The 26,470-nt window shown below is 47.7% G+C and overlaps 1 protein-coding gene across 5 annotated transcripts in view; it reads right to left on the bottom strand.

Moving 5' to 3' along the window:
* Window positions 1–6,818: 6,818 nt before the first annotated feature.
* HERC2 (HECT and RLD domain containing E3 ubiquitin protein ligase 2) overlaps window positions 6,819–26,470 on the bottom strand; it is a 211,708-nt gene continuing 192,056 nt past the window's right edge. For all 5 annotated transcript variants that reach the window (XM_021075343.2, XM_021075345.2, XM_021075344.2 and 2 more), the window contains 14 exons: window positions 25,525–25,702; window positions 24,850–25,011; window positions 22,699–22,790; window positions 22,358–22,497; window positions 18,487–18,674; window positions 17,673–17,870; window positions 15,201–15,284; window positions 11,720–11,861; window positions 11,392–11,586; window positions 10,670–10,782; window positions 9,883–10,073; window positions 8,906–9,011; window positions 8,405–8,617; window positions 6,819–7,779 (listed from right to left, as the gene is read on the bottom strand). In XM_021075343.2, the coding sequence (XP_020931002.1) occupies window positions 7,507–7,779; window positions 8,405–8,617; window positions 8,906–9,011; window positions 9,883–10,073; window positions 10,670–10,782; window positions 11,392–11,586; window positions 11,720–11,861; window positions 15,201–15,284; window positions 17,673–17,870; window positions 18,487–18,674; window positions 22,358–22,497; window positions 22,699–22,790; window positions 24,850–25,011; window positions 25,525–25,702 (2,275 nt within the window). In that variant the 3' untranslated portion in view covers window positions 6,819–7,506. The remainder of the gene's footprint in view (window positions 7,780–8,404; window positions 8,618–8,905; window positions 9,012–9,882; window positions 10,074–10,669; window positions 10,783–11,391; window positions 11,587–11,719; window positions 11,862–15,200; window positions 15,285–17,672; window positions 17,871–18,486; window positions 18,675–22,357; window positions 22,498–22,698; window positions 22,791–24,849; window positions 25,012–25,524; window positions 25,703–26,470) is intronic.

Raw genomic sequence — 26,470 nt, 5'->3', positions numbered from 1 at the left:
GCAGGGCCACTGGCACAGGAGAGCCCAAGGACCAGTGCGCCCTTTGTAGACACCTCTATTCAGACCACTACACACTGACAATGTGAACATGGCAATGACCCCCTCCATGTGGAGTGGGGACCATACGGAGCCTGTGGCACCCTAGGAATGCTAGCACATCTGCACCCATCCATAGCTGAGTCCACCTCTGATGTCTTGAAGACACCCTTACAGGACAGAAAGTGGCAAAAGGGCTCTAGAGCATGAATGTGCCGGCAGCTGGAACAGACAGAAGTTTCCAGGCTGCCCTGCCCTTATAAGAATGGCCTCCACACATTGGAAGCCTTGGTCTAGGGGGCGACCTGTCCAAGGAGGGTTGTGAAGCACAGCAGAACAACTGTGGCCACCACATGGCACTCTGTGCCTAAGGCCCATGTCCCTAGCATCCATGTGCTGACACTAAGCCTAGTCCACGTCTCTTGTGTAGCTGTTAAATGTTTATAGTAGAATCAACCCTATTGTGCTCCAGGGATGGGCTTGTGTGGCCTAAATTATGGAGGAAATCTCACCCCACCAGGGATTGGCATCCACCATGTCCACCCACATGGCTGTGACGCTCTCACAGAGCAAGGCAGAGTCTCTGAGAGCACACCCCACACTGCACCAAACCATGAGCTCTCCATCTCTGGGCTCCTGAGTTGTTATCAACCCATCCTATTGTTTGTTGAAGCAGATCCAAGTGGGTGTTCCCTTCTTGGCATCTGGGAACAAGGATTGGATTCAGCAGCATCATTAGAAGCCTGTAGCATAATTTGGGTTGACCTTGCTGTCCGGTGAAGGTGGACAGGATTTCTTCAGCCAGAAGTGATTGGAGACAGTCTCAGGAATGACAAGGCGATTTGACCAAGATATGACCATGGAGTTACACCTTTTTGGATGACTCAGGATATTCCAAAATAGGAGTGCCCCAGAGAGTTCCCACAGTGGCTCAGTGGTAATGAATCCCACTAGTATCCATGAGGACTCGGGTTCCATCCCTGGCCCCTCTCAGTGGGTTAAAGATCCAGTGAGCTGTGGTGTAGGTCAAAGACGTGGCTTGGATCCCTCGTTGCTGTGACTGGTGTAGGACGGCAGCCTCAGCTCCAAATTGACCCCTAGCCTGGGAACTTCTGTATGCTACAGGTGTGGCCCTTAAAAATATATATATGTATAGGAGCTCCCCAGGTGTTCTCAGCAAAGAGCAGTATCGCTGGAATCAGATATAAAAGCTAAAAGTGGCTATTTTGCAGTACATGGTACAGCTGACTCTAGAACAACATGGGTTTGCACGGCATGGGTCTATTTACACATGGATTTTCAATGTGCAGAGGGTGGGCATCCCTAACCCCCACAGTGGTCAAGGGTCAGTTCTAGTTGAATGTATAAATTCCAGCATATCTATAGTAAAACCCCTTTGCTCGCACTATATGTAGTGGTGGGTTTTGTGTGAATGTGTATATATGTTTGTGAGTGATCCAGTGAAGGTGCCCCTAGCATCTGATCTTCAGTTGCCAGCTATGATTCTGAGTGATGCCCATCCCAGCCCTCCAGCCACCACTTTAAAGGAAACCAGCCTTCAGCTTTCCTTTAGAAACCCTGCCCCCTCCCAAGGGTCCTTGTGACCACTCACTATGCAGGCTTCTGGAATCCCCAGCTTTTACCTGCTCTAACTGTACAGCCCATGGATCCTGCTCACCCATTCATTCCCACAGGTGATTCTGCTCAGCCCAGCCTATGTACTGATCCTCAATAGATATGGGAAAAGAGAGGACACGGGGAAGATGGCCAGAGCAGCTTCTTTCTGCCTCTTGGCCCAGATCACAGTGACCTCAGAAAGAGAAAAAATCAAATGCAGACTCGTAGGTCCTTAGTGCTGTAACATGCCCCTCCCACCCGCAACCCCAAGTGTAGTAACAGAAGTAGTGACCATTTATCACCCTCCCAAATTCTCTTGAGTCTGGAATTCAAAAAGCCACAGTGGAGGAGTTCCCTGGTGGTGCAGTGGGTTAAGGATTTGGTATTGTCACTGCTGTGGCATGGGTTTGATCAGACAAAAAAGAAAAAAGGCTGGGGGGAAACAGCTCATCTATGTCCCAAGACATGGTGACACAAAGGCTGGAGGCAATTTGAGTCCGGAGGTTGGAAAGATCTGGAGGTGTGCTAGCTTACTTCTGGGGAGAGTTTGCTGGCTCATCACATAGTCTCTGCCCTGACTCTTGGACTTCCTTACAGCATGGTGGCTGGGGCCCAAGAGCAAGGAAGTGGATGCTGTCAGTTCCATGAGGCCTGACCCAGGACTGGAGATGTCACTTCTGCCATATTCCATTAACCAATGGCAGTCACAGAGGCCAGGTCCAAGGTGAAGAGCACAGGCCCTACTTCTTAATGGGAGGAATGTAAAAAACATTAGAACCATGTTTTAAATCACCACAGATGGCTCTCTGGCCAAAGGTAGAGCAATGAACAAAGAGCAAGTCTTAATGCAAGCAACAGGTGGTATGCTGGACTAAATTCTGCACTTTAAAGGCATTTAAATTTGAAAAAGCTGGAGTTCCCGTCGCAGTGCAGTGGTTGACAAATCTGGCTAGGAGCCATGGGGTTGCAGGTTCGATCCCTGGCCTTGCTCAGTGGATTGGGGATGTGGCATTTCCGTGAGCTGTGGTGTGGGTTGCAGACGCGGCTCGGATCCCGCATTGCTGTGGCTCTGGTGTAGGCCAGCGGCTATGGCTCCGATTGGGCCCCTAGCCTGGGAACCTCCATGTGCCGTGGGAGCAGCCCTAGAAAAGTTGAAAGAGCTGTGGAGCAGCAGGAATTATCATTCACTGCTGGTGGAAACACAAAATTGGGCAGCCACTTTGGAAGGAAATTTGGTAATTTTTTTCTTTTTTTTTTTTTTTTTTTTGTCTTTTTTGCTATTTCTTTGGGCCGCTTCTGCGGCACATGGAGGTTCCCAGGCTAGGGGTCCAATCAGAGCTGTAGCCGCCAGCCTATGCCATAGCCACAGCAATGCGGGATCCGAGCCGTGTCTGCAACCTACACCACAGCTCACGGCAACGCGAGATCATCAACCCACCGAGCAAGGGCAGGGACCGAACCCGCAACCTCATGGCTCCTAGTCGGATTCGTTAACCACTGCACCACGACGGGAACTCCCAGATTTCTTATAAAACTAAATACACGCTTACCATACCACTTAGCAGTTGTGCTCCCCAGCATTTATCCAAAGGAGTTCAAAACACATTCACACAAAAACCTGCACACAGATATTTATGGCAGCTCTATTCATAACAGCCTTGGAAGTAACCGAGATGTCCTTCATAGATGAATGGATAAGCCTCGGTGCCCCTAGACAATGGAATATCATCTAGCACTACACAGAAATGAGTTGTCAAGCCATGAAAACACACGGAGCAACTTTAACTGCATTGCTAAGTGAAGGAAGCCAATCTGAAAAGGCGACAAACTGCATGATTACAAATACATGAGGTTCTGGAAAAGGCAAAACTGAAGCTAATAAAAATACAAGAGGTTGCGATGAGGGAGGGATGAATAACCAGAGCACTGATGATTTTTAGGGCAGTGAAACTATCCTGTGTGATACTAAAGTGATGATTACACTTTGTTATACATTTGTCCAAATCCATACAATATAACACCACCAGGAGTGAGCCCTAATGTGAACTCTGGATTTGGGGTGGTTTTTTTTTTGTTTTTGGTCTTTTGTCTTTTTAGGGCCACACCTGAGGCATATGGAGGTTCCCAGGCTAGGGGTCTAATGGAAGCTATAGCTTCCAGCCACAGCCACAGCCACAGCCACAGCCACGCCAGATCTGAGCCACGTCTGTGACCTACACCACAGCTCACGGCAATGCTGGATCCTTAACCCACTGAGCAAGGCCAGGCAGGGATCGAACGCACAACCTTATGGTTCCTAGTTGGATTCATTTCTGCTGCATCATGACAGGAACTCCTGGATTTGGGGTGATATTGATGAATCTGAGTAGGTTCATTAATTGTTATAAATGTACCCCTCTGGTGGGGAGGTTATTAGTGGGAGAGGCCATGCAAATTTGGGAGCAAGGGCTTTATGTTAATTCTTTGTAACTTCTAAATTTTGCTGTGAAACAAACTGCACTCTTTTTTTTTTTTTTTAATGTAATCAGCTAGGAGAAAATTCATTGTGCAGAGTTCCTCTAAGGAAAGTCTCATTTGTGTATTAAAAAAAAAACTTTTGAGGGAGTTCTCTGATGGCCTAGTGGGTTGAGGCTCCTGCGTTGTCACTACTGTGTGGTATAGGTTCAATCTGTGGCCTAGGAATTCCCACATACTGCCTGTGTGGCAAAAAAAGAAAAAAAAAAAAAAACAAAAGCCCCAAGAGAAAACCTGAAATAAACATTGCAACTCCCATAAAAAAAAAAATTTTTTTTTGAAAAATGGCTGGGCCTATCTCACCCAGCCCTCTGCACTGGGGTGGGCCTGCCCCTCACACCCCTCACCCAGCTTGAGGGTTCCCCTGAGGCTGCCACCAGCACCACTCCAGCTGTTATAGGGCAGGGGCCTGGTCCCTGGACTGGAACATGCAATGCCCAGCACCCCTCCTCAAGGACCAGCATGTCAACCACAGGCTTCCACTGACCCGCATCGAGGCTGGCTGTTGCTCCTTCAAGAAATCATTGTCCCTCCAAGGGGCTCTTTTCATCCAAGTCAAGTAATGGAAGGTGAGAGCAGGGGACCTGGGTTTTCGGGCTCCCCCTGGGCATGCACTTGCACTGCAGAGACAAAGCTGGGCCTGGGTCACAGCAGGGCCACAGAAGTTAAGGGAGGCCATAGAAAATCCTCCAGGATTCCTCAAGTCAAAAAAAAAAGAAAAAGAGAAAAGGAGCTCACAGCAAATCAGTCTTAGGCAAATGCCTGTGCACAAGGGCCATGAGGTAGAGGTTAAGCTGGTGTGGGAGTGGCTGTCCCAGCTGCTGCTCCTCCTGGGACCAGCCTCTGCCAGGACTTCATGGGTTCCTCTCTTAGAAGCAGTAGTTTTAGTCTTAGGACACTTTTTGCACTTGTAAAGACTCTTTAGGATCTTCAATGATTTTTATCTGGATTGTATGTGTCAATGTTACAATATTAGAAATTAAAACTGAAAAGTTTAAAGATCTTTGCTTTAAAATAAAAACAAGCCTATTATTTACTAACATGGATACTATTTTGAAAAATTATTTTGCAAAACAAAAAAAAATTAGTGAGAATGGAATTAACCTTCTTCTGCTTTTTTTTTTTCTTTGCTTTTTTATGGCCATGCCTGCTGCATACGGAAGTTCCCAGTCTAGGGGTTGAATCAGAGCTGCAGCTGCCGACCAACACCACAGCCACAGCAGCTCGGGATCTGAGCCTCATCTGCAACCAACACCACAGCTGGTGGCAATGCAGGATCCTTAACCCACTGAGCAAGGCCAGGGATCAAACCTGAATCCTCATGTATTCTAGTCAGATTCGTTTCCACTGCACTACAGCGGGAATTCCCAACATTTTTATCAATCTCTTTCTTTACTCTTTGGCTTAAGATAACTGGGTTCGTGTTTCTGCCTCTGCAGTCCACAAACTGCAGGAGCTGGATGTCTGCATCCATATCCACAGGTTCCACACCTGAGGATTCAATCAACCTCTGATAAAAAATATTTAGAACAAAAATCCCAGGAAGTTCCCAAAAGCAAAACGTAAATCTGCTGACAACTATTAACACAGTATTTACATTGTATTTACAACTCTTTACATAGCACTTACACTGCATTAGCTATCAGAAGTAATCTTCATGGGAGGATGTCCATAGGTCATATGCGGATACTCCATTACTTTACATAAGCGACTTGAACAAAAGGGAGAACTCTGTGGACACTCTGAAAAGGACACAGTAACCCCAAGGGTCTTGGAACAGGACTTGAGGACACTGTTGTAGAGGCAGAACTGTTGCCAGCCTGTCACTCTGATGGTGGAGGGGACAATGCGGGCCTGAGTGTAGGTCATACCTGTCCTCACTCACCCTCCTGCTCTGGGTCATCAGAAGGGTAGTGAGACAGAGCCCCATACAACCCATGGTCCAACCCAAACACACACAGAGAAATAAATGTTTCTTGTGTGCTGCTGACTTTAGGAGTAGTTTGTTGTGCAGCTGACAACAAAAGGATGGTGATTAAAAAACAACTCGTGGCTTATGGAAATTTTAAGACAAGTTGAAAAAAGGGCTAATCTAGGTATTCACCAACTTGGGTCATGAATAATTTCTCAGAAAAAAATTCTGGGTCTTCTAATGCAACACATTGAATTGCCGAGGAAAGAAACAGTCTCCCAACATGAAACACTGGCTGTTGGCCTTGATCTGGTCCTGTTAACCCCAAGTTCTGGTGCACCAGGCCTGTCGGCCAATCTCCCTACTGTGGAGTCTCTGTCTTTCCCTTTGCAGAGCCCACCTCACATGTGACCCTGGAACAAGCAGCTCAAATCCTACCTGCTGGCTGGCCGGACCAGAAACACTCCCCTGCCCCCAGTGCCTGGGACAGGAACCAAGGTCGTACAGGTAGACAGAGTAGAGGACAGGGAAGGGACCCTGAAAGCTCTTGACCCCAGCCTATCCCCTGGAACTTTTCCAGGCTCCTGACGACCACCCCCCTTTGTCACTGGAGTGAGTTTGGCTTTTGCAACCAAAAAAGTCTAACTAAACAGGAATGGCTTTATTTAATGCTGAATCAAACACTAGTTTATTTTTGGTGGCAGGATATCCTCCAGTCTAACCAGATAAGAAAGATCAGTTTACAATTTTGTGACAGATGTTTATTTATAGGGAATTAAAATTTAGGCATATACATGACACAAACATTATATATAGTACTTTCCATGATAGAAGTTATGATACCACTCACAGAAAGGCTGAGACTCAAGTTACACACCGCAATATGCTAGAATGTGCACCTGGGGAGTGGGGGAGACTGATGGCCTTTTGGTTTGGTTTTGGTTTAAAAAACCTCTGGATGCATTCAAGTAATACTGATTAATGTTCAAAAAACTTTTAATAAACAAATTCTGAGTAAAGTTAATTGAAATATTTATAATACGATTTAATTGTTACACAGTATTTCCAATGTACAATCAAGACAATGCACAACACTTAAAAGGAAGGAAAAAAATCTATTGCACCCACAAGGAAAAAGCCTTTTTATTCATTTCGGACACGCTGCAATTCAGTCTTGATATAAACATTTACACGCTTCAGTAAATGTTTATTTAACATTTACACAGAAGTCCTATATGTAATGCAGCATCATGGGTGAGAGGACCCTTCTGAGTCTCCACGTGCAAGGCTAACTCTCCGATCATGATCCCACACATCAGAAGACTAACCTTCTCACGGCACATGGCGCGCCCCTGCTCTCTAAACTGCAGCACTTGGCCTCCTCGCTCAGGCTCGTGGAGTCTTGTGCTGGATGGCATTTCGCCACCTCAGTGTCCTGTTAAATAATCCTGTGTAGAGTCTGAAGCAAAGGAATCCACATCCTCGTTCTCCGAGTCGTCACTGCTGTCATCAGCAGCTGGCTCTCCTGTGAGGGCTATGCGAGCATAATCATCTGTGTCTATCGACTTGCAAAAGTGGATGGCATATTTCAGCTTCTCCTCCAGCACCTGCTTACAGGAATACCTGGGCAACTTCAGCAAAAAGAAGCAGGTGTAGGACTCAGGAAGGAAGTGGTCAGGAGGGTTGTACTTATCCAACACCTGTTGATGAGAAATGTTAAACAGAGACTATGTACAAGGACAGATAAAACTGTATTCTATTTTATTATATTCATTATGTACATTTATTACACTCATTCACATAAAGCATCATATTTTTGGCTAAGAATAACAAAATACCAGAAAACATAAAATCTAGTCAACTTTAGAAATAAAAAGGTGTGACACATTAATTCCTAGGACTTTAGTAAAAAACAAACAAAAAATGGTAACTGGGAGTTGCTGTTGTGGCGCAGCAGAAAAGAATCTGACTAGTATCCATGAGGATGCAGGTTTGAACCCTGGCCTTGCCTGGAGGTTGGGGATTTGGTGTTACCATGAGCTGTGGTATAGGCTGCAGATGCAGTTCAGATCTAGTTGCTATAGCTGATATAATAGCAATATATTCTGGTGGTGACAGATACATCTTTTAAAAGTAGGTAATGGTACCCAAGACCTGTAGTCATAAAATTCTGAGCTATCGGATCAAAGAAGTTAATGTTTTCATTTTTGTTTCCAGCAGAAAGGGAAACCACCTAACAGGAGGGTACAATGGCTTTTCCATCTGTGGCAGGGCTGGGGACAAGGAGCGCCCCTCGGCTGACCCCACAGCGTGTAGGAGCTGTACCTGAATGACGAAGTCTCTGCCCCGGAAGTCGGCGATGGTCCTGGGCAGCCTCGTGCGGCCCCACACAAAGCGGAGGAAGAGGGAGCGCTCAGTGTTGGAGAAGGACTCCATCACCTCCCAGAACCACTGGATCAGGGACGCAGAGGGCTCCACCCCTTTGTATGTCGCCACCGACTTTAAAAGGTGCAGAGGGATATCTGGGCTGCCACACACCTGTGAAGGGACATGCTTCACGTCAGCTCAGAGTCTACCACCCCTTTCTACCAGGGCCAGTGTGGGGAGGGTCAGCTGTGAGAGGCCCGAGGAGGGGAGGGGAGGCTGGAGAGGGAGGCAGGGAACACTTGCTGCCCAGGCATGTTTTACGTCATTCAAAAGGCATGAGCATGCATGCCTCAGCCCTCCAAGTGCAAGATTTAACTAAGGGGTTAACTGGTGACCCCAATTCAGTGGATCACTATGAACAGGGCAGTTCCCAGTGGCAGCACACAGGGGTCAGCATACCATCGTCTCCAACTCGTATCCAGTAAACAGAGAAAGAAGGGGGACGGGCACGACTCGAGCCATCCCCTCCCGAACAGCAGCCACCTGCTCATCAAATTCATGGAGCCTGAAAGAAAACACTCACTTTGTGTTTCTCCCTCTGATGATGTAGATCTTGTTCTGCTCATATCTGGCCTCTGCACAGATGAGCAAACTGTGTGCTTTGCAGAGTGTCTGAGCTTTGCACAGACTGAGGCCATCAGCTGCACAAGGAGATAACTGCAAAAACTAGCTACAAGCTATGCATGTTTCAAGACACAATTCTCAACCCTTCCCTCCACCCCAGGAAGGAGCCAGAAGTAGAGAGGCAAAAATCAGAGGGCCAGGCCCCATGACACCTACAGTAAGTGAAAAGCAGATGCTGTGTCCAGGGTCCTCATAACTCGTGAGCCAGGGCACCAGGCGGAAATAGACACAGGTGGACAGCACAGGACAACTGCCAAGACACCCTCAGCCAGAGCCCAGCAAGCAAAGCCCAACCAACGTGCGCAGAGTCTCATCCCAACACCCCCCGAGGACCAGGCTGAGTGGACTGGGGACACTGGGTAGAGGTCACAAGGGGCACTGCTGGTCTGCCATACAACCACCACAGATGAAAGACAGCGAGAGGGCCAAGTGAGGGGCAGAGACCACCTGGACACAGCACTCTCCCATAAGATGTGGCACACAAAGGCCCTGTGACCTATTGTCTGTCACACAAAGGCTGGGACAGTCACCACACAGGGGATTTTTCACCTTGGAATTCAAGTCAGAGCCAGGAATCTCAGATGAGAGTAGTAAGTACTCTGACCCTGATCCCAAAGTAAGCTTTGATGGCTATAGATCAACAATTGCTGGAGCCAAGTTCATTAAATTTTACTTGTGGAAAAAAAGCAGCCACACACACAAACCAATTTCTGGTAGTGAGCTGAAACACTGGAGGGCAGATGACCACGCACCTGTAGTTTATTGCAAGCCGGACATACTCGGCACGGTTGTCCAGGGTGATGTGCGTGTACTTGGAGCTCAGCTGGATGTCCTGGCCGCTGGCGCTTGGCACCGTGAAGGGCAGGCTCATGGCCTCAAACTCCTCTGAGGTGGCTTCGTTGTCACGGATGTACATGAGCCCAGGGATAAAATCTTTATCCACCTTTCGAGGGCAGAGGGAGTCCGTGTGTTGAGTCAGGGCTGTTCCCACACCCCAGCTCACACCCAGCACAGCCATGCGGGGCACATGGCAAGGCTCCAAGTACACCACTCGTGCCAGGAAATTAAAGAGGAACGGCAGGGGAAGCATTTCGCCCAAGAAGCTGAAGAAAAGACTTTGTAACAAGGAAGTCCTTCAAACCATCTGCTTAGAGAGCAGCAGGTACTGGTCAGGAGTCCCGCCTGCACGCATGGCACCAAGGGAACCGCGCACAGAGAGGTCCCGCGAGCCTCAGCCACCCCGCAGCTGTCCAGGGGCCCAGCTGTGCCACAGGAAAGACGATGAGCTTTCTTATCTGATGAAACTACAAGTGGATAAAGCCCCTAAGGCAGATGGTCTATCAAGTTCTAGAAGCAGACCGACCTTGTACCCACACCCTCTCTCTACCATTAGAAGGAGGCCCACAGCCAGCAGCCTGACCACCTGTGAGCATGTCAGAACCTCAGGACAGACTGAGGCTCTTACCTGGACACCCAACAAGCTCTGTGCTGGTCACACAAGATAGCACTTTTCTCTGCCCCCTCCCTCATGGACGGTACCTCACTGAGGTCTGCGATGGTGAGGCTCATCCCAGCCAGCTGCTTCCAGACAGGCTCGGCAAGGTTCAGACTCAGGGGACTCCCAGTCCGGATGGCGATGCCCAGCAACACACCTGCTCATCCAAAGCACAAGAGACAGGAGATACTCGCGACTGATGACAAGACACCTGGTCACTTCGACAACATGGTGGAGACTAATTCTCCTAGGCTTAGTCCCGTCCTTAAAACCTTGTCCTACTCTAAATTTACTGCTTCTTTCTGCCCCCTATGGGCTATGTCTGTAACTTTTCTGCTCTTTCCACCAACAGCTGTGGCCACACTCATTCCTCTGATGGCAAAGTAAACAACTGGAGCTTCTCAAGGAAGGTGGGTGCAGTGCCTGGAGAGGTGCAAGCAGTGCCCGAAGTGACAGACACAGACCTTCAATGGAAAGGTGGGAGGGACTGGCCAAATCTCAGGATCACCTAAGATCTGATCTCAAGCTGCAGAGACATTCAAGATACAAAAACATGGTATGCAGATCCTCTGAGAGCCAAAGACACCTCCTGCTCCTAGCATACAGCTGTTAATGGGCTGACTTGCATGTCCCAGCAGCTACACTGAGAAGGCTGAGAACAGATATTTAAAATATCTACCTCCACCCCCAAGACAGAGCAGCCATTAAGCTAATGGCATACACAGCCGCACGACTGCAACACAGCACACACACACAAGAGGCCTACCCAGGAAGCGGAACATGTTGGTGTGCACAGGTGCCCTGGCAGCCGGGCTGAACAGGTAACAGTCACGGTTGGCCCCCGACTCGTCCCTCCCATTGGGCGTCACAATCAGAAGTGGGGTAAGTCCATTCTGCAGCTCTTCACAGATCTCGGCTATGGACTCGCTGTAGCCACCACCACAGTCATCCACAGATTCACCTGGAAGGAAAGCAGGGTTGGCAGCTCACGGTCACAGTATAAGAGCCCTACAGGAAGCGGCTGGGGGCCCCTGGGTTCTCCTTGCGCAGCCCATCCCAGCACTGCCCCTCAGTGCCTGCAAGCTCTCTCTCACCCACGAATTTGACCTTCCAGACACGGTGCGGGAGGAGGAGGCTGTCAGGACTGAAGGAACTCATCTTAGCACACATCTGCCCAAAGACAGACTTGGTCCCATCGGGGCCCGCCAGGCCGCCCTTACTCCTTGAACGCTTGACCTAGAGAGATAGAGAAAAAATACAGAACAGGGGCCACAGCAGAAAGTGCACACATGCTACCTTCAGCAGCTGACTGGCACTGCAGCTCATCACCCGTTCTATTACCCTCACCTGCTGTGTCCAGGTCACAGGGAGAGAAAAGGGGGTCCCTGCAGACAATAAGCAGCACTTGCGCATGTGGCGCTGCCTCTACCTCAGGCCACTGTGAGAACCCAGCAGACCCAAGTACAACCCCTGAGCACAGCTGTGCAAGTGCCAAGGGCTGCTGGACCTCCTGAGACAGACCTGTGTCCTTGCTTCCTCCCCCACACCTGCCAAGGACCCCAAAAACCAGCCTTGAGTTCCCTCTCTCTCCCTCAACACAGACTGCTGCCTGGCCAGCTGTGCTGATGGGGCCAGGGCCACTTGCCAGCACATGCAGCATGTCAGGATGGGTGAGGGCTAAGCAAACAGACCCTCAAGATATCAGAAACCACAGGGAGAGCTGTGAGCAGCCCTGGTGGACGGTCACTGCAGCCTGGTTCATCCTCACGCTCGGTAACCATGAAGAGGAGGACAGGAGCTCTGAGGACACCTCTGAGCAGACTGTGAGCAGTGGGTGTGTGTGTCACACCAAGTGGCTCTGGGACTAAACCCAGGTACACTATCCGGGCCAGAACAGAATCTTACTCCCCCCTTTCCTCACCTGACAGATCCTACTCAGCCCCTGGGGTCACTCTGTCTCCCCCATGTACGATTGCTTATCCCACCCATGTTTCTCATCATAAGTTAAGATTCCCCGACAGATCAGAAAAATAGCCTTTGAGGGCCTCACTCGGTGTGGACTCAGTAACCATGCAGTGGGCAGCAAAGGCTGTGCTTTGGAATCGCCCAGGAAGCTCAGTGTGAAATGTTGGCAAAGTGAGAAGTTAAAGAAAAAAATGATTGTAAGAATGTACTTTTATAAGTTGGTTCTCTTGGCTAAACTCTTGCCATCCTTAACTTCTTTGTGAGTTCTAGGTTGAGTTCTAGCTATTTCTCCTTACCATTACCATTCTCAAGACTAAAAATATAAGAACAATGGCAATAACAACAATAGCTTTCTGTGGAATGAGTTTTCCTCTGCGCCACACATTCAGCTGCATGTTCTCCTATGTTGTTTCATGTAGCCTTATAGCAGCTCTCTAAAGTGCATCATACCCAGGGGAGAGTGAGCTACAGAGAGGAAGAGGGGAAAGAGGGGTGTGCTACTACGTGGGGGGAATGGCAGAGACCCGCCTCCCCCGTGGAAGGTCATATCATCTCTGCTGACAGTGCCAAGTAACACAGCCTGATGCTCTCTGCTGCTATAAAGGAACATGGCTGTGAATACAGCTGGGACACCAAAAGGACAGGCCCGTGTGTACCTGACACCTCTGGACAGCAGGCATATAAGCAATTTGTCTTTAATTTGAATTTTTAAAATTTTCAGAAATGAACATACATTATCTGCAATAAATTTAACATTTTTAATGTATTGATTTTCAGATCCTATTATGAAACTAAATCAAATTCAAACACAGAAAAGCCATCCATGAACTTGGGGTACTTTTAGTGTGTCTACAGCACATTCCACAGACAATAAGCAAGTGTCTCCAAGGGCGTCCCCAGAAGAGAAGGCTGAGGCTCTGGACAGCACAGGGAAGAGGGGGCTGCTAGTGTCTGTGCTCAACCTGGATTCACAGAATGCCCCCCACCACTCTGCTCTATTTTATTTCCATCTTTTTGGAGGCCTTCCTAACTTTAAAGTGGGGATGAAACCCTGAACTGAAGGGAAGCTAGCACTGGGCACCTGAGGGCTGCTGGGTGGCCTGGAGCAGCCCCTCCAATGTCAATGTGCACAGTATGCTGCCTTGAGGGCTGTTTACGTGCCTTTAAAAAAATGTAAGATATAAAAGTGTTCATTTTCTTACCCATGCTGTTCTTGCAGACATGCAATGAACATTTTCATAATTCAATTGTGCTAGGGATGTAAAGGTGAGAAAGAAAGGGGTACTGAGCACCCGATGACTAGAAAATGTGCCTGGTATGGTTTCCAGGTCACCCAGGTCCCCTGAGGCCTGAGGCCCTGGGGTTGGACACTCAGGTCGGCCACGGCCCGACATGGTGCCTGTGCATGCCTGAGGCAGCTTATGATCCAGGAACACCCAGCTGGCTGAACTCAATGATCTGTAGCCATCAGCTTTTCTCACTTACACACTTTAGTATGTATGAACTGATAATGTAGTGCAAACCAAACGATCTTCCAGGGTGGGGAAATAAAAGCTTTTTTATGAGCCTAATTAAACAGCCCATTTGTTTGGAAATGGGCTGACTGACCTCCAGCTTCACATTAAACACTGTGACGTTGGTGCAGGAACCACTTCCATCAGCGCAGTCACATGTGTTCTCCAACAAAGGACAAGAGTTTGATAGCCTAATTAAAAATGCCCCCAAGACCAACTCTGGAAACATTTCTAGTCATATAACCAACATCAGGGTAAAAATCATGTGTTAATACAAAGGTTTAGGAACAAAGCATTTGTTCTTCACAGCTCTATTTCTGCTCTAAGAGGAGGAGCCGAATTCTTTATGTGGTAAATACCAAGTGCACACAATGTCAGCATTGGCACTAGGGTTCCTCTCGTTTTAATTAATTTTTTTTAACTCTAAAAGCTTATAAACATTTGGCAGCAGTATAAATTCAGAGATGGCCTACTTTTCATTTCTTTGATCACCACTATGACACAGTGTCGGCATCTGTGATTCTGGACAGTTAAATGGGCAAGGTTAAGCCATCAGAGGTGGAGGGTGTGGGCTGGTGGGAACAGGGAACCCACTCTGCATCTTAGAACCTGGCCCAAGGGGGTGACTGATGACACACAGAGGGAGCTGTGCCAGCTGGCCCTGCTGACCCAGAAAGGCAGGCACAGCGGAAAAACCAACATGGGCAGCTGAGGAGCATAAACGGTCCTGTAGTCCTACTCCATGGGACAGAGAGGTGCTTACAGTGTATTAAGGAGTAGAAGAGCAGACACAAGAGCGTCACCCAGTTCGGGTTGTAACAAACATACACATGCCCCCTCCCCACTCGCCACAGCCCCCAAATATTAGCAGCAGTTATCACTGCTGTTGTGGAAATACAGATCATTTTTATTTTTCCTTTTTGATTATCTGGATTTGTGCTTCTGGGTTGTCTGAAATAAGTCCTTCTTTCTGCTCTATAGAAAACAATTTACATTGCCAAGCACCACAGGATACCCCACACATGTGATCCCTTGCTCTCTAACTCAACCAAGAAGCCAGCACATCTAAGAACAAAGGACCACCTCCACTTGTTACCTGGATCCGGTTCAACTCCACCACAGGACCATGCTGGCGATCTCGCACCATAGTTGCTTGCACTACTTTCCGGAAAGCTGCCTCCTAAAACATGACAGAAAATTTAGTGTGATACAGAAAGCACTATCCATAGATAATTCACATCATATTTTTGTTTAAAATCTTCTATTCCTCCATATCTTATTTTCTTAAGAGCAAAAAAGAAAAAAATAAAAAGAAGGAAAACTCCCTTTTCCAGGTCATAAGGCAGTCCAGGGGAACAGCCTAGCATCCATATACCAGTCCATGCCAAGGCTCAGGTGGCCAGCAGGGCCTGCTGTCTGGAGGCAGAAGGCAGCCAGCAGCACTCAAGGGACACAGAGGAGGGAGGGCCAGCACCTGGGGAGCACTGCTCTGACACAGGTCTCAGGCCAGGCTCTAAGGATCAACTAGAAAACCAAGGTTTCCCAGCCAAACCACAGTCCAGCAGTGGCAGGACTAAGGCCATAACTATACCTCAGAACTGCTGCCCTGGAAGAGGTACCAGCCACAAAGCAGCAGCAGGGCCAGGAAGCCTCTGGGAGTAGGCCAGGGTTGGGGTGGGGATGGGGAGACCAGTGAGGGAGGAACACATTGGCACCATGCACTAAAAGAAACCCAGAATGCCCAGGGTGAAGATGTTGAGGATTGGGGGAAGGGAGCAGGGCCCAATGTCACCCAGGGACAGGCAGGCTGGCCACACCAGTATGGACCTGGGTGCAGGGAGCATGCGGGCGCACATATGTGAAGGTGGGAGGAGACTCCAGTGACACTCAAAGGAGGCAAAAACTGTGGCGAGATCCTCAGGGCCCAGCCAAGTGGACAGCCCTGCCCTCTCCTGGAGAAAGGGTGGCTGGGGGGAGGTGTAGGGTCAGGCACAGCAGGGTCTGGATCCCACTCCTAGGTCAGGCCTGAGAACTCCAGCCTGTGAAGGCAGGAAAGGCAGGGGTGCTCCATCGGCACAGAGACCATCCCATACAGGGACCACAGAGCCGCCCCACCGCTGCTAGGTGTGCAGGAGAAATCCCACTCTCCTGCACACCTACCAGCTACTCCTGCCCTCTGCCCTGCTCTCCTGATGTTCAGCCTTCTGCCCTACGAGGAGAGGCTTTTTTTCTTTTACTGCTTATTGTCACCTCCACTTTGATGGATTAACAAAAATGGTGAAAGAAATCAAATTTGCTCCTTTTCAGTATTGAAAAATGGTTGAAGTAATAATGGATTTTACCTGCCCACAATTTTTTCCTGCTCCCCATCATCAGAGGCATCTTACCATCAGCACAATCCTCATCACTGTCTATATGTCTCTAAGCCACACAAAAATAACATGTGTGCACTAGTAGCTAAGTATTTTAGGGAATAAAGCCGATCCTGAAAAAAATCTGTTTTGACAGTATTCCAAAACATCTAAATTTTATTATCATTAAGAATAGACCATGATCTTAGATAACAAGTAGACGTCACAGATTCTTCAAGATTAGGATTTCTTCTATACAGATAGATATTCCCCCTACTCTGCAATGATTGAACCTCACCTAGAACATCCTGTCAAGCTGCTTGTCAGAAACTTGATGACTTTCAATAATGGGAAACCCCCACCTCCTAAATCAGGCATTCGGTTTCTAGAAAGCTCAAATTATTGCCAAGGTCAATGGGTCAAAGCTCAAATTATTGCCAAGGTCAAAGTTGTCTGGCAACTTTGAGAAGCCCTCACTTATAATTCTTTTCAGAGCCTATTAAACCACCCTTTGATTAGGAATTTCTACATATTCTGGTACAGAACTTCTGTCTAAGTAATTTGTAACTTCTGGGCTCCTCTGCTGGACATCCCTGGGGAAGAAATGATATCGTTATTTTCCTTCCTGTTGCCAGTGGGGATTTTCCATAAAGCCTCAAGGCAAAGAGAACTGCAAGAAGGGAAGCTTCATTTTTCGAACCCCTTCTAGAGAGGTGGGAGACAGATTACAAGGGGAAAATGCAGTTATTCATTTTTCATGTAAGAGATTTTTGTCTCTGTCACGGATGCATTCTAAGTACCCAGAACAGAGCTTGGCACAAAGGAGATGTTCACTGAACATCTGCTGAATGAGATGTACCAAATACATTCCCAGTTTAGGAATTTTTGTTGGATGGATTAAAATTTACTGAAGAGGAGTTCCCGTCTGGCTCAGCAGTAACAAACCCAACTAGTATCCATGAAGATGTGGGTCTGATCCCTGGCCCCACTCAGTAGGTTAAGGATCTGTCGTTGCCATGAGCTGTGGTGTAGGTCGCAGACGTGGGTCTGATCCTGTGTTGCTGTGGTGTAGGCTAGTAGCTGCAGCTCCAATTTGACCCCTAGCTTGGGAACTTCCATAGGTTGCAGGTGCAGCCCCAAAAAGCAAATAAATAAATAATAATAAAATTTATTGAAGATACCAATTTCACCTATAGTAAAAAGTACTAGCAGAATACCTTTCCCTGGGATATCAGAATTCCTCGCAGAGTGTCAAATCCCACAGAGGGCCCGAGGCCAGTTTCATCAAGAGAGCCCTCCAGATCAAACATGGGGATGCAGGGGCAGAAGAGCTCTGAGATGTGATGCAACAGCAGCAGCCGGTTCCGCAGCGCTATGATGGGGATCTCCTGCAGGTGATTGTACTCCATGGGTACCTGCAACATGGAAACTGCCTTAGGTCAGTGGAGGTAAACACAGATAAGCTACAATCTAGTAGAGGGGTTCTGAAAATACTGTTTTCAAAAACAGAGAAGCACTATGACTTCTGAGTTTGTTTTGAAAAACTGTTTTTATTTTTTATTTTCTTTTTTTCTGACCATACCAGTGGCCTGCATAAGTTGCTGGGCCAAGGACTGAATCCGACCTGTAGCAGTGACAAGTCTAACCACTAGGCTACCAAAGAACTCCAGCCTTGCTATTTTTAAAATATTCCAGCCAGTTTTCCTGAGCCACGAAACCCAAATCAAGGAGAATACTAAAAAAAACTAGCTGAAAATGTGTGGCCTGTAATATCAAAAACGTTTTGTATAGTTTATAAGATTGTGAATAAATGTGATACACTGATATATACGAATGTTGGCTGGTGTGAATATTAAGGTTCTTAAAGACACTGTTTTCATCATTATGAACCTAAATTATTTTCAGTAGAATGCCTCTGTAAATATGTAAGGGGAGAATGAAGTGTGTGTGTACCTGCCCATGCATAGTTCCATACAGAGATCATAATTCCGTTACTGCACATGCCACCCACTTGGCCCAAGCAGCACTGACCTGTGCAGGGAGCTTCCCGGCGCTGGCGGGCTTGCTGGTTGACCAGGCGAGAGTGTGTGCTGAGCCACAGGCCACACGGTTGACCTTCTTACCCTGAAGGGCAGCTACCAACCGAGGCCTCTGGATGGCATTTGTTGTTCCATCTCCCAGTTGTCCCTCATCATTGTCACCCCACGTATAAACTTCACCTAATGCAACACATTGAGAACAAGAACTTGTATACTAGGACCAATGAACGCACAGCCACCACCGTCTTCCCATATACAGTCTTCACTACCGTCCAGTTGGGTGCTGGCAGTCATCTGTATGAATGTTAACCTCATGATGACCCAGACATCTGTAATCACAGTAGACGCAGCTGGGGACTCAATAGCTTCTGCTGGACAACATGCATTTTCCAAAAGTGTCTGTTCACAGAATTAAGCACTTAACTAGAGCAATTCTTTTCTTTTCTTTGTTTTTGTCTTTTTAGGGCCACACCATGGCATATGGAAGTTCCCAGGCTAGAGGTTGAATGAGAGGTGTAGCTGCCGTCCTAAGCCACAGCCCCAGCAACGTGAGCTCCAAGCCACATCTGCAACCCATGCTGCAGCTCATAGCAATGCCAGATTCTTAACCCACTGAGGCCGGAATTGAATCTGCACCCTCATGGATACTAGTCGGGTTCATTACCACTGAGGCACCACGGGAAGTCCTATAACTAAAGAAATTCTTAATCAGAACAAATAAAATTAAAACAGAGGGTAAATCCTTGACAACTCAAATTGATTTTGCATGTTAAATGAAGAGGAATTCAGTTTTTAACTAGATAAAATCCATATTTTAAAGGAAAACTTAAAATAAATCCGTACTTTCCAACGGTTATTCCTATCCTAAACATGAGATTCATGGTAGCTGGGAATCATATTTTTCAAGTAATGTGCTAAATCCCAACTGTGAAACTTCACCATAGGCTAAGAGTGGTGACTAGACTAGAAATGAGTTAATCTTTGGACACATCACAAGCCTTGCCAAATCCCTAAGACTCCCCAGGGTGCCATGCAGCCATAAGCATCACTCTGTGAAGTATAAGGCCTGCAGGATCGAGGGCAGTGTGCTTGTGTCCTGCCCCTTCCTGCTCTGGACCACTCCCTGGGTAGGTGTCAGAGTCCGAGCAAAGGGAAGAGAGTATCTCAGAAGAGGCACAGCTAGCTACGGGGAATCAGAGTGCACAGATGACAAACACTTCTACACAGCAGCTGTTCCAGTGTGGGAAATTGGCCAGAGCAGGGAGACCAGTACACCCATGTTTGTTGGGGGTGAGGGTGGGGGGTGTCCAAAGTGGGCAGTTACAGCCCAAGTTGGGGGAGGATCCACTCAGGGGAAAAGGCAAAGGTGAGGATGGGACACCAGTCACAACAGGAGAGGGAGTGAATCTCTACATTAAGGGACCCAGGTTTCTCATTCAAAGAGAAAAGAGTTCTCTTTGGCATGGAAGTATGGAAAGAAAGAAAACTAGAATGAACCTGGGGTCCAGAACTGAAGTTTGGCATACTGGTGTGAGCAAGTGGTATTCAATGTACATATACACACAGAGAAATAAACGCAGATGTAATTTATGTACCATTTACACATATATTCCCTAGATTTGTCCACTGAGAAGGCCTGGGAACAGTGCGCCATTAGCAATGAGCACGCCTGCAGACTAAATCTTGTCTTTTTAAATCCTCTTCTCCTCCAAGGGTAACAGGGCTCCTTAGAGAAAGTCAATTCTAGGCTTGGGACATGGAGAGTCAAGAGTCATGGATAGGATGATATGTCTTACTATGCCAGAAAGCAAGGAAGTACTCACTGAATAATCAGGAGATGAAGCTAGACAAATAGGGCAGGATTTAAGTATCAAGGCTAAGTAACAGCAACAGCTTATCTCTAACTCAGTGAATAAATTAGGAAACCATGAATCTGACACAGATGAAAATAACAAAAAAATTAAATATTTGATGATAATAACATGTTCAATGAAAAAGGAATATTTATATACCTTTGAACACTGTCCTGAAAATACTTCTTAGTTACAAAGGAAGTTCACAGTGGAACAGCCTGACTACACCACCTTAATCAAATGACTGAGGTTGACACCATTAGTAACAGGACAAAGAGAAGTGCAGTTACCTGATGAATTAAGACTGAACTAGGAATGAGGGATAAATTAAGATCAAAGACAAGCAAAGGGAATCTACTGAGGAAATATCAGACAAACTCAAATTGAGAAATGTTCTACAAACTAACTAGACTGGAACCTTTATAAGCATCAAGGTCCAAAAAGCCCAAGAAGACTGAAGAAGACTGATGAGGATGACACCAAGGGGTGACGAAGGGCTGTCTCAGAACAGTGGAGACAAGAGCTCAGCAGCTGATGGAGCCAGTGTTGTGAGGGTCAAGGGGACCCAACAGCGTTACAAGAGTCAATGGGATGACGTCTGTGTTCTTTCTTTCTTTCTTGCCACGCCCATGGCATGTGGAAGCTCCCTGGCCAGGGACTGAACCTGTGGCAGTGGCAACGCTGGATCCTTAACCCAGTGCACCTTGAAAGAACTTCCTTCATAGTGTATTTGGCGACTGAAGGCCATGATGTGGTTAGACGCCCAGGGCACCTCTCTGTAGGACATAACATATTCAGATGCTCAGGGTGATGGGGCACCAGGGAATCACCCAATTATTCTCTAAGTGTGCTATATGTTTTCAAACTAAAAAAAAAAAGCAAATAAAAAGTGTGTTATAACTTCTTCAAGAACTGTATCAGCCCCACTACAGGCCATAAAAGTTGCTTATTCATATATGAAATTCATCCATCAAAACTAAAGATTCATGTATTCATATAATTTACCAAAGGCTTTTAAATGGAGCAAAATCTGGGGAATGGCAGTTTTCCAGTAGCTGCCCATACTCCCTGGCCCCTTTACACCACCTTCAATATCAGCAACGGCAACTTGAGACCCCCGCCTAATTGGAAAAACCTCTCTTCCCCTACTTCCATCACAGGTCTCTCACTGATCTTCCCCCTCTTTTTCTCCATTGAAGGGTCTATGACACTATACCAGGCCCACCTAATAATTCAGGCTATTTCCTTACTATGAAGTCAGCAGATTTGGCCATCTTAATTCCATCTGTAATTCACTTTTGCCACTGTCTTGGGGTTTCCAAGAGCAACCTCGGTTTTGATGATTCACTAGGAGAACTCTGGGGCTTGGCATATTATACTCAGAGCTACAATCCATTCCAGTGAGAGGACACAAAGCAAGATTAGCAAAGGAAAAAGGCACATGGGTGATGTCAGAGGGAGCCAGGAGTGAGCTTCCAAGGGTCCCTCCCAGTGGAGTTACATGGATAAACTTAGTTCTTCAGTAACATGTTGTGACCATTTCTGAGGTGCTCTCCACCAGGAAAGCTCATTAGAGACTCTGTGCCTGGGGTTTTCACAGGGGCAGGTCATGTAGCACCTCTGCCTGGCACATACTCAAGTTCTAGACTCCACAGAAGAAAGCAGGTTTCAGCAGAGACCACACTATTTGCAAACATATGAACAAGGTCTCTTTCAATTAGGGGATGATGGGAGCACTCCTGAAATCCAAGTTCCCAGAAGCCAGCCAAAGGCCAACCTTGTTAAGTGGGCCTTTCTAGGGACAGCAGGACCAGGGCTGCTCTGTTAGCTCTTCTCTGCACATTCATGAAACATTCACAGGTATTAAGACAAGGGGCTGAAGCTGATGAGGGCCAAAACCACAGACGTATCCCCTTCCCCCACCCATGTCTTAGAGCCACGCACAGTGGCCCTGAGCGGACCTCTCCAACCCAAAGGCCTCCAAACTACAACCTGGGGCCTCCCACCTACCGTCCTCAGTGCAGCACACACAGTGCAGGGAGCCGGTGGCAATGGCAATGACTTTCTTCCCCTGAAGCCCCTGGACCTGCCGAGGTCTTCTAACATGGTCGTCAGATCCGTGGCCCAGCCTGTGATAATCACCTTTGCCCCTATGCACAAGGAAATGTGGAACTGATGAAGGCAGGGTCATCTCATTTGCCACCCTGCCTCACCCTCCTGGAGCATACACGGTACTGCAGGACACAAATCACAGCCTACCACAGGAGTTACATTTCAATTATACAAAGCAAACATCACTTCAAATTACCAATCTGGTTTTACTGGGATTAAACAAACAGGACCTTGCTTACCAAGTATAAACAGCGCCAGACTTGGTCAGGGCAACAGAAAACTGGGATCCACATTCCACTTTAACCACTCCGAGGCCTGTAAGAGAATCGATCTAGAAGGGAAAACAGTCAATTAGACATTTAGTCAAGGTTTTTGCTGACTGCTACACCCATACAGAGCCTGAACTAAATCTAATAAAAAACTCTGAAAACACTTGTTCCTCTGTCAAGTACCGATTACAACTTAAAACCCTAGACCATGTGAGCCAGTATTCTCAGAAGGAACAGGAATACCTGGCTCTGAGGGCACACGGGCCACAGATGGCCAGGGGTCTATGCTGCCCCATGAGACCCGTCAAGTTAACACTGGAAATGAACATGTTACAGCTGAAGGCCTGTGACAGCTTCCCCAGAATTCACTCTCCCAGTTCCCTTTCTCTTGGTGGTGTGGTGGCCCCATTCTCCAGCAAGCCCTGCACTTTGTGTCCACCCTCCAGCCCTCCCCGATGCACAGGCCCCCAGGGGAGGAGCAGCAGGTAACAGGGTAAGGGTGGCCAAGAAGACCCAGGTTCTGGCCTTAGACGCTCCCTAGCCATTTGCCCAGATTAATCCAATTAAACACAACGCTGATCATGCCATACTGGAACTCACTTAAAGCCCTGCACACTCTCTGGTCCAGACCTCTCACAGCCAGCTCCTAGAGGGCTTGTTGGGATTCATTTTCCTAGCTGTCATCTTTCCTCACCCAGTGAACTGTACTAGTACCTGTGAATGTTTCCAGACTCAAACTCTCACATTTAATTTTAAATTTAAAATAAACACAACCTGATTCTCTTAATTTGTTTTCTTCTCACCCTACCCTTATCACGATGATATGACCGCCCTCCCCCACAATGCCCTGGAAGGTGCAACGCCTTTTGTCAAGAGCCTTCTTAGCATAAGAAAGACCACAGCAAATTTTCTAATAATGTGGAAACCATAAGTTACCCATAATGCAGTTAAAATACCATATACTTATAAGGGCAAGTAGTGATAAGGACAAGGAGGCAGCCCTAAGCCTCAGGGTTTCTGGAAGCACCTGCCAAGGACGCCTTAATAAGAGGGGTGTCTCCTTTTGGCCACAGTCCTGGGGCACAGAGACACAGGCGCTGTCTCCTTAGCCAGCGCCAGCCAAGGCCACTCTCCACAGTGATGGAAACGTGCTATGTCCACACTGCCCAGCACAGAAGCACAGACGGCTCTGAGCACATGAAATCTGGGCACTGGAGTGGGGAGTGAATGGTGATTTTACTTCCTCTTACTTGATTTAGGCCTAAACTTAAGTAGTCACATGTGGCCAGCGGCTACTGTTGTAGGCAGCACAGCTCGGCAGTCCCAGCTCAGGTGCTCCATCTGAGGGGCCTCTATTTCACACGTGTGGTCTCAAAGCCCCAGTAAGAGAGGATGCTGAGCAGAGACAGCTGCCAGTTTTCTTTCATAGCACTTAACAATCCTGAGTTCATAGCCAATCACTTCAGGTGAAGAGCCCTGCTGAGTTGTCCTACTGTAGGCCACTAGGTAGTCAGCATGTGACCTGCACACACCAGTCAACTTAACTTCTGCCAACTACCCGTTCATGAAGGCAAAACAGTCAGGATCACACTGTAAAACCACCCAGAGCTGCTCAGCTCCAGTGGAGAAAAGCAACCTGACCCTGAAGCCAGGCCAGCAGCCTCTTCTCTTGGCCTCTCACAGGATGTCCACCTCACAGCCTCTGGCTAAGCCAGGTGCAGCCCTTCAGCCAAACCTAGCACAGTGCAGAGCTGCAGGCCTCTATAAATTGAAGAGGGTGAATGAGTTGTCAGCCTTTTCCTCAGAAAGGTCTAAAGGGTAAATAAAACCACAGACTGTGTGGTGTCCCACTGATCAGAGACATTTCCCAAGAAAGCACAAATAGCACTTAAGTGTCTTTATGCCTCTGGACCTATCACTCACTTGTCATCCAATTACCCATTATACCTTCCTCGAGGACATTAAAGATGAAGTTAGACTACTCCCAAGAAGCACACGATGTGGAACAGGGCATGAGCCCAGTAGGGCCCTGGGCACGTGCACCATGGATGGTGCCCGTGAGCAGCCTGAGCTCCAAAAAGACCCCACACCCGAGGGCCCCGGGAGTGTCAAGAGAAATACCTTCATGGGCACTTTGCAGCCATCGCTGCCTCCCCTGCCCAGTTTGCCATAGTCCCCGTCCCCCCAGGACCAGACAGTATCGTCGTCTGTGAGGCAGAGGGTCTGGGCGTCCCCACTGCCACAGGCAACATCGACCACGCGGTGACCCTGCAGCGCGTCCACCTGCAGAGAAGAGAGACACTGAGGTTATTTGACCACAGCAGGAAGGAGGGTCTCCCCCAGAGAGGCTAAAGTCCTGGGGAGTTTGTGTGGGGGGGCGGGGGTTAGGGGGTGGGGGGAATGCCTGTTTTAAATCTTTCTTACTAATCCTGTTAGACAATACGGAAGACACCCTCAGCGATGTGAACAAGCACCTCAGCTGCAGGAGGCAGATCTCGGCGTCCAGTGCCAGGCCTGCCACACAGCAGGCCAACACAGCAGGCCTTCCAGAAGACAAAGCCTCTAGCTGGACACCAAATAATATTTACTAGTGTAGATAAAAGGGCATTTCAAATTCCATCCTGTTTCAATGACCCATGGAATACATACTAAGATGGTTTTTATTCCTGCCAACAACAAAACTGTTAACTCCGAAACTAAAAAGAATCCAGAACAGGAAGCACTTTTGATTTTTAAAAAATATAATGACAATGGCAAGCCGCCCCACCAGGCCTTCCAAGCCCAGCTCCTCCTCACCAGCTTTGGCTTTAACTGGTCCTCACTGTCACTGTGCCCCAGGCGGCCGTACCGGCCTTTGCCCCACGTGTAGAGGTCCCCAGCAGCGGTGACACAGGCACTGTGGGCTCCACCAGCAGCAACATCAACCACCTCAATTCCTCTCAGAGACTCAATGACACGAGGACGGTCACAAGGACTGCAAAAAAGGTCACCAAATACAATCAAAAAGTTTAATTCTTAAATTTTTTTTGGCCACCCTGTGGCAAATGGAGCTCCCAGGCCAGAGGTCAGATCCAAGCCACAGCCTCTAAGCCGAAGCTGGATCCTTAACTTACTGCTGCCAGACCAGGGATTGAACCCACATCCCAGCTATCCCAAATGCTACTCATCTGGTTGTGCCACAGCGGGAGGTCCTAATTCTTAAATATTTTTAAATTATTAATATTAAGCTTCTGGCTTGCTGCTCACTCATTCAGTGTACACTTCTCAATCTACATCCTCCAAGTCAAGTGTTAAATCAATCAGGAAGAATCGTTCAGAACTGAACTCGAAATTACATAATTCCCTACCATCTCCTTTATACAAGCTGCAGGGGCTGGAAGACTACTACTTACAAATGGGTCAAGTCTGGCCTGTTTTTGTAAGGCCAGTGATCTGAGAATGCATTTTACATTTTTTAAGGACTGTAAAACAAACAAACACACACCTTGAAAGGGAGTTCCCACTGTGGTGAAATAAGACTGGCAGCATATTGGGAGTGCTGGGATGTGGGTTTGATCCCTAGCCTAGCACAATGGGTTAAAGATCTAGCATTGCCGCAGCTGCAGCTTGGGTCACAGCATCGGCTCGGATCTGATACCTGGCCAAGGACTCCATGTGCCAGGGGCGGCCAAAAAAGAAAAAACAAAAAACAAAAAACACAAAAGAAGCGTATACAACAAAAGCTGTATGTGGCTGGCCTAAA

Source organism: Sus scrofa, chromosome 15, assembly GCF_054392235.1.
Source record: "Sus scrofa isolate SSC_HxYL_T2T_F1_AM1 chromosome 15, Sscrofa_HxYL_maternal_Yorkshire_Landrace_v2.0, whole genome shotgun sequence".
Lineage (NCBI taxonomy): Eukaryota > Metazoa > Chordata > Mammalia > Artiodactyla > Suidae > Sus > Sus scrofa.
The sequence above is the reverse complement of the archived record's forward strand: the minus strand, read 5'-3'. Positions and strand labels throughout refer to the sequence as shown.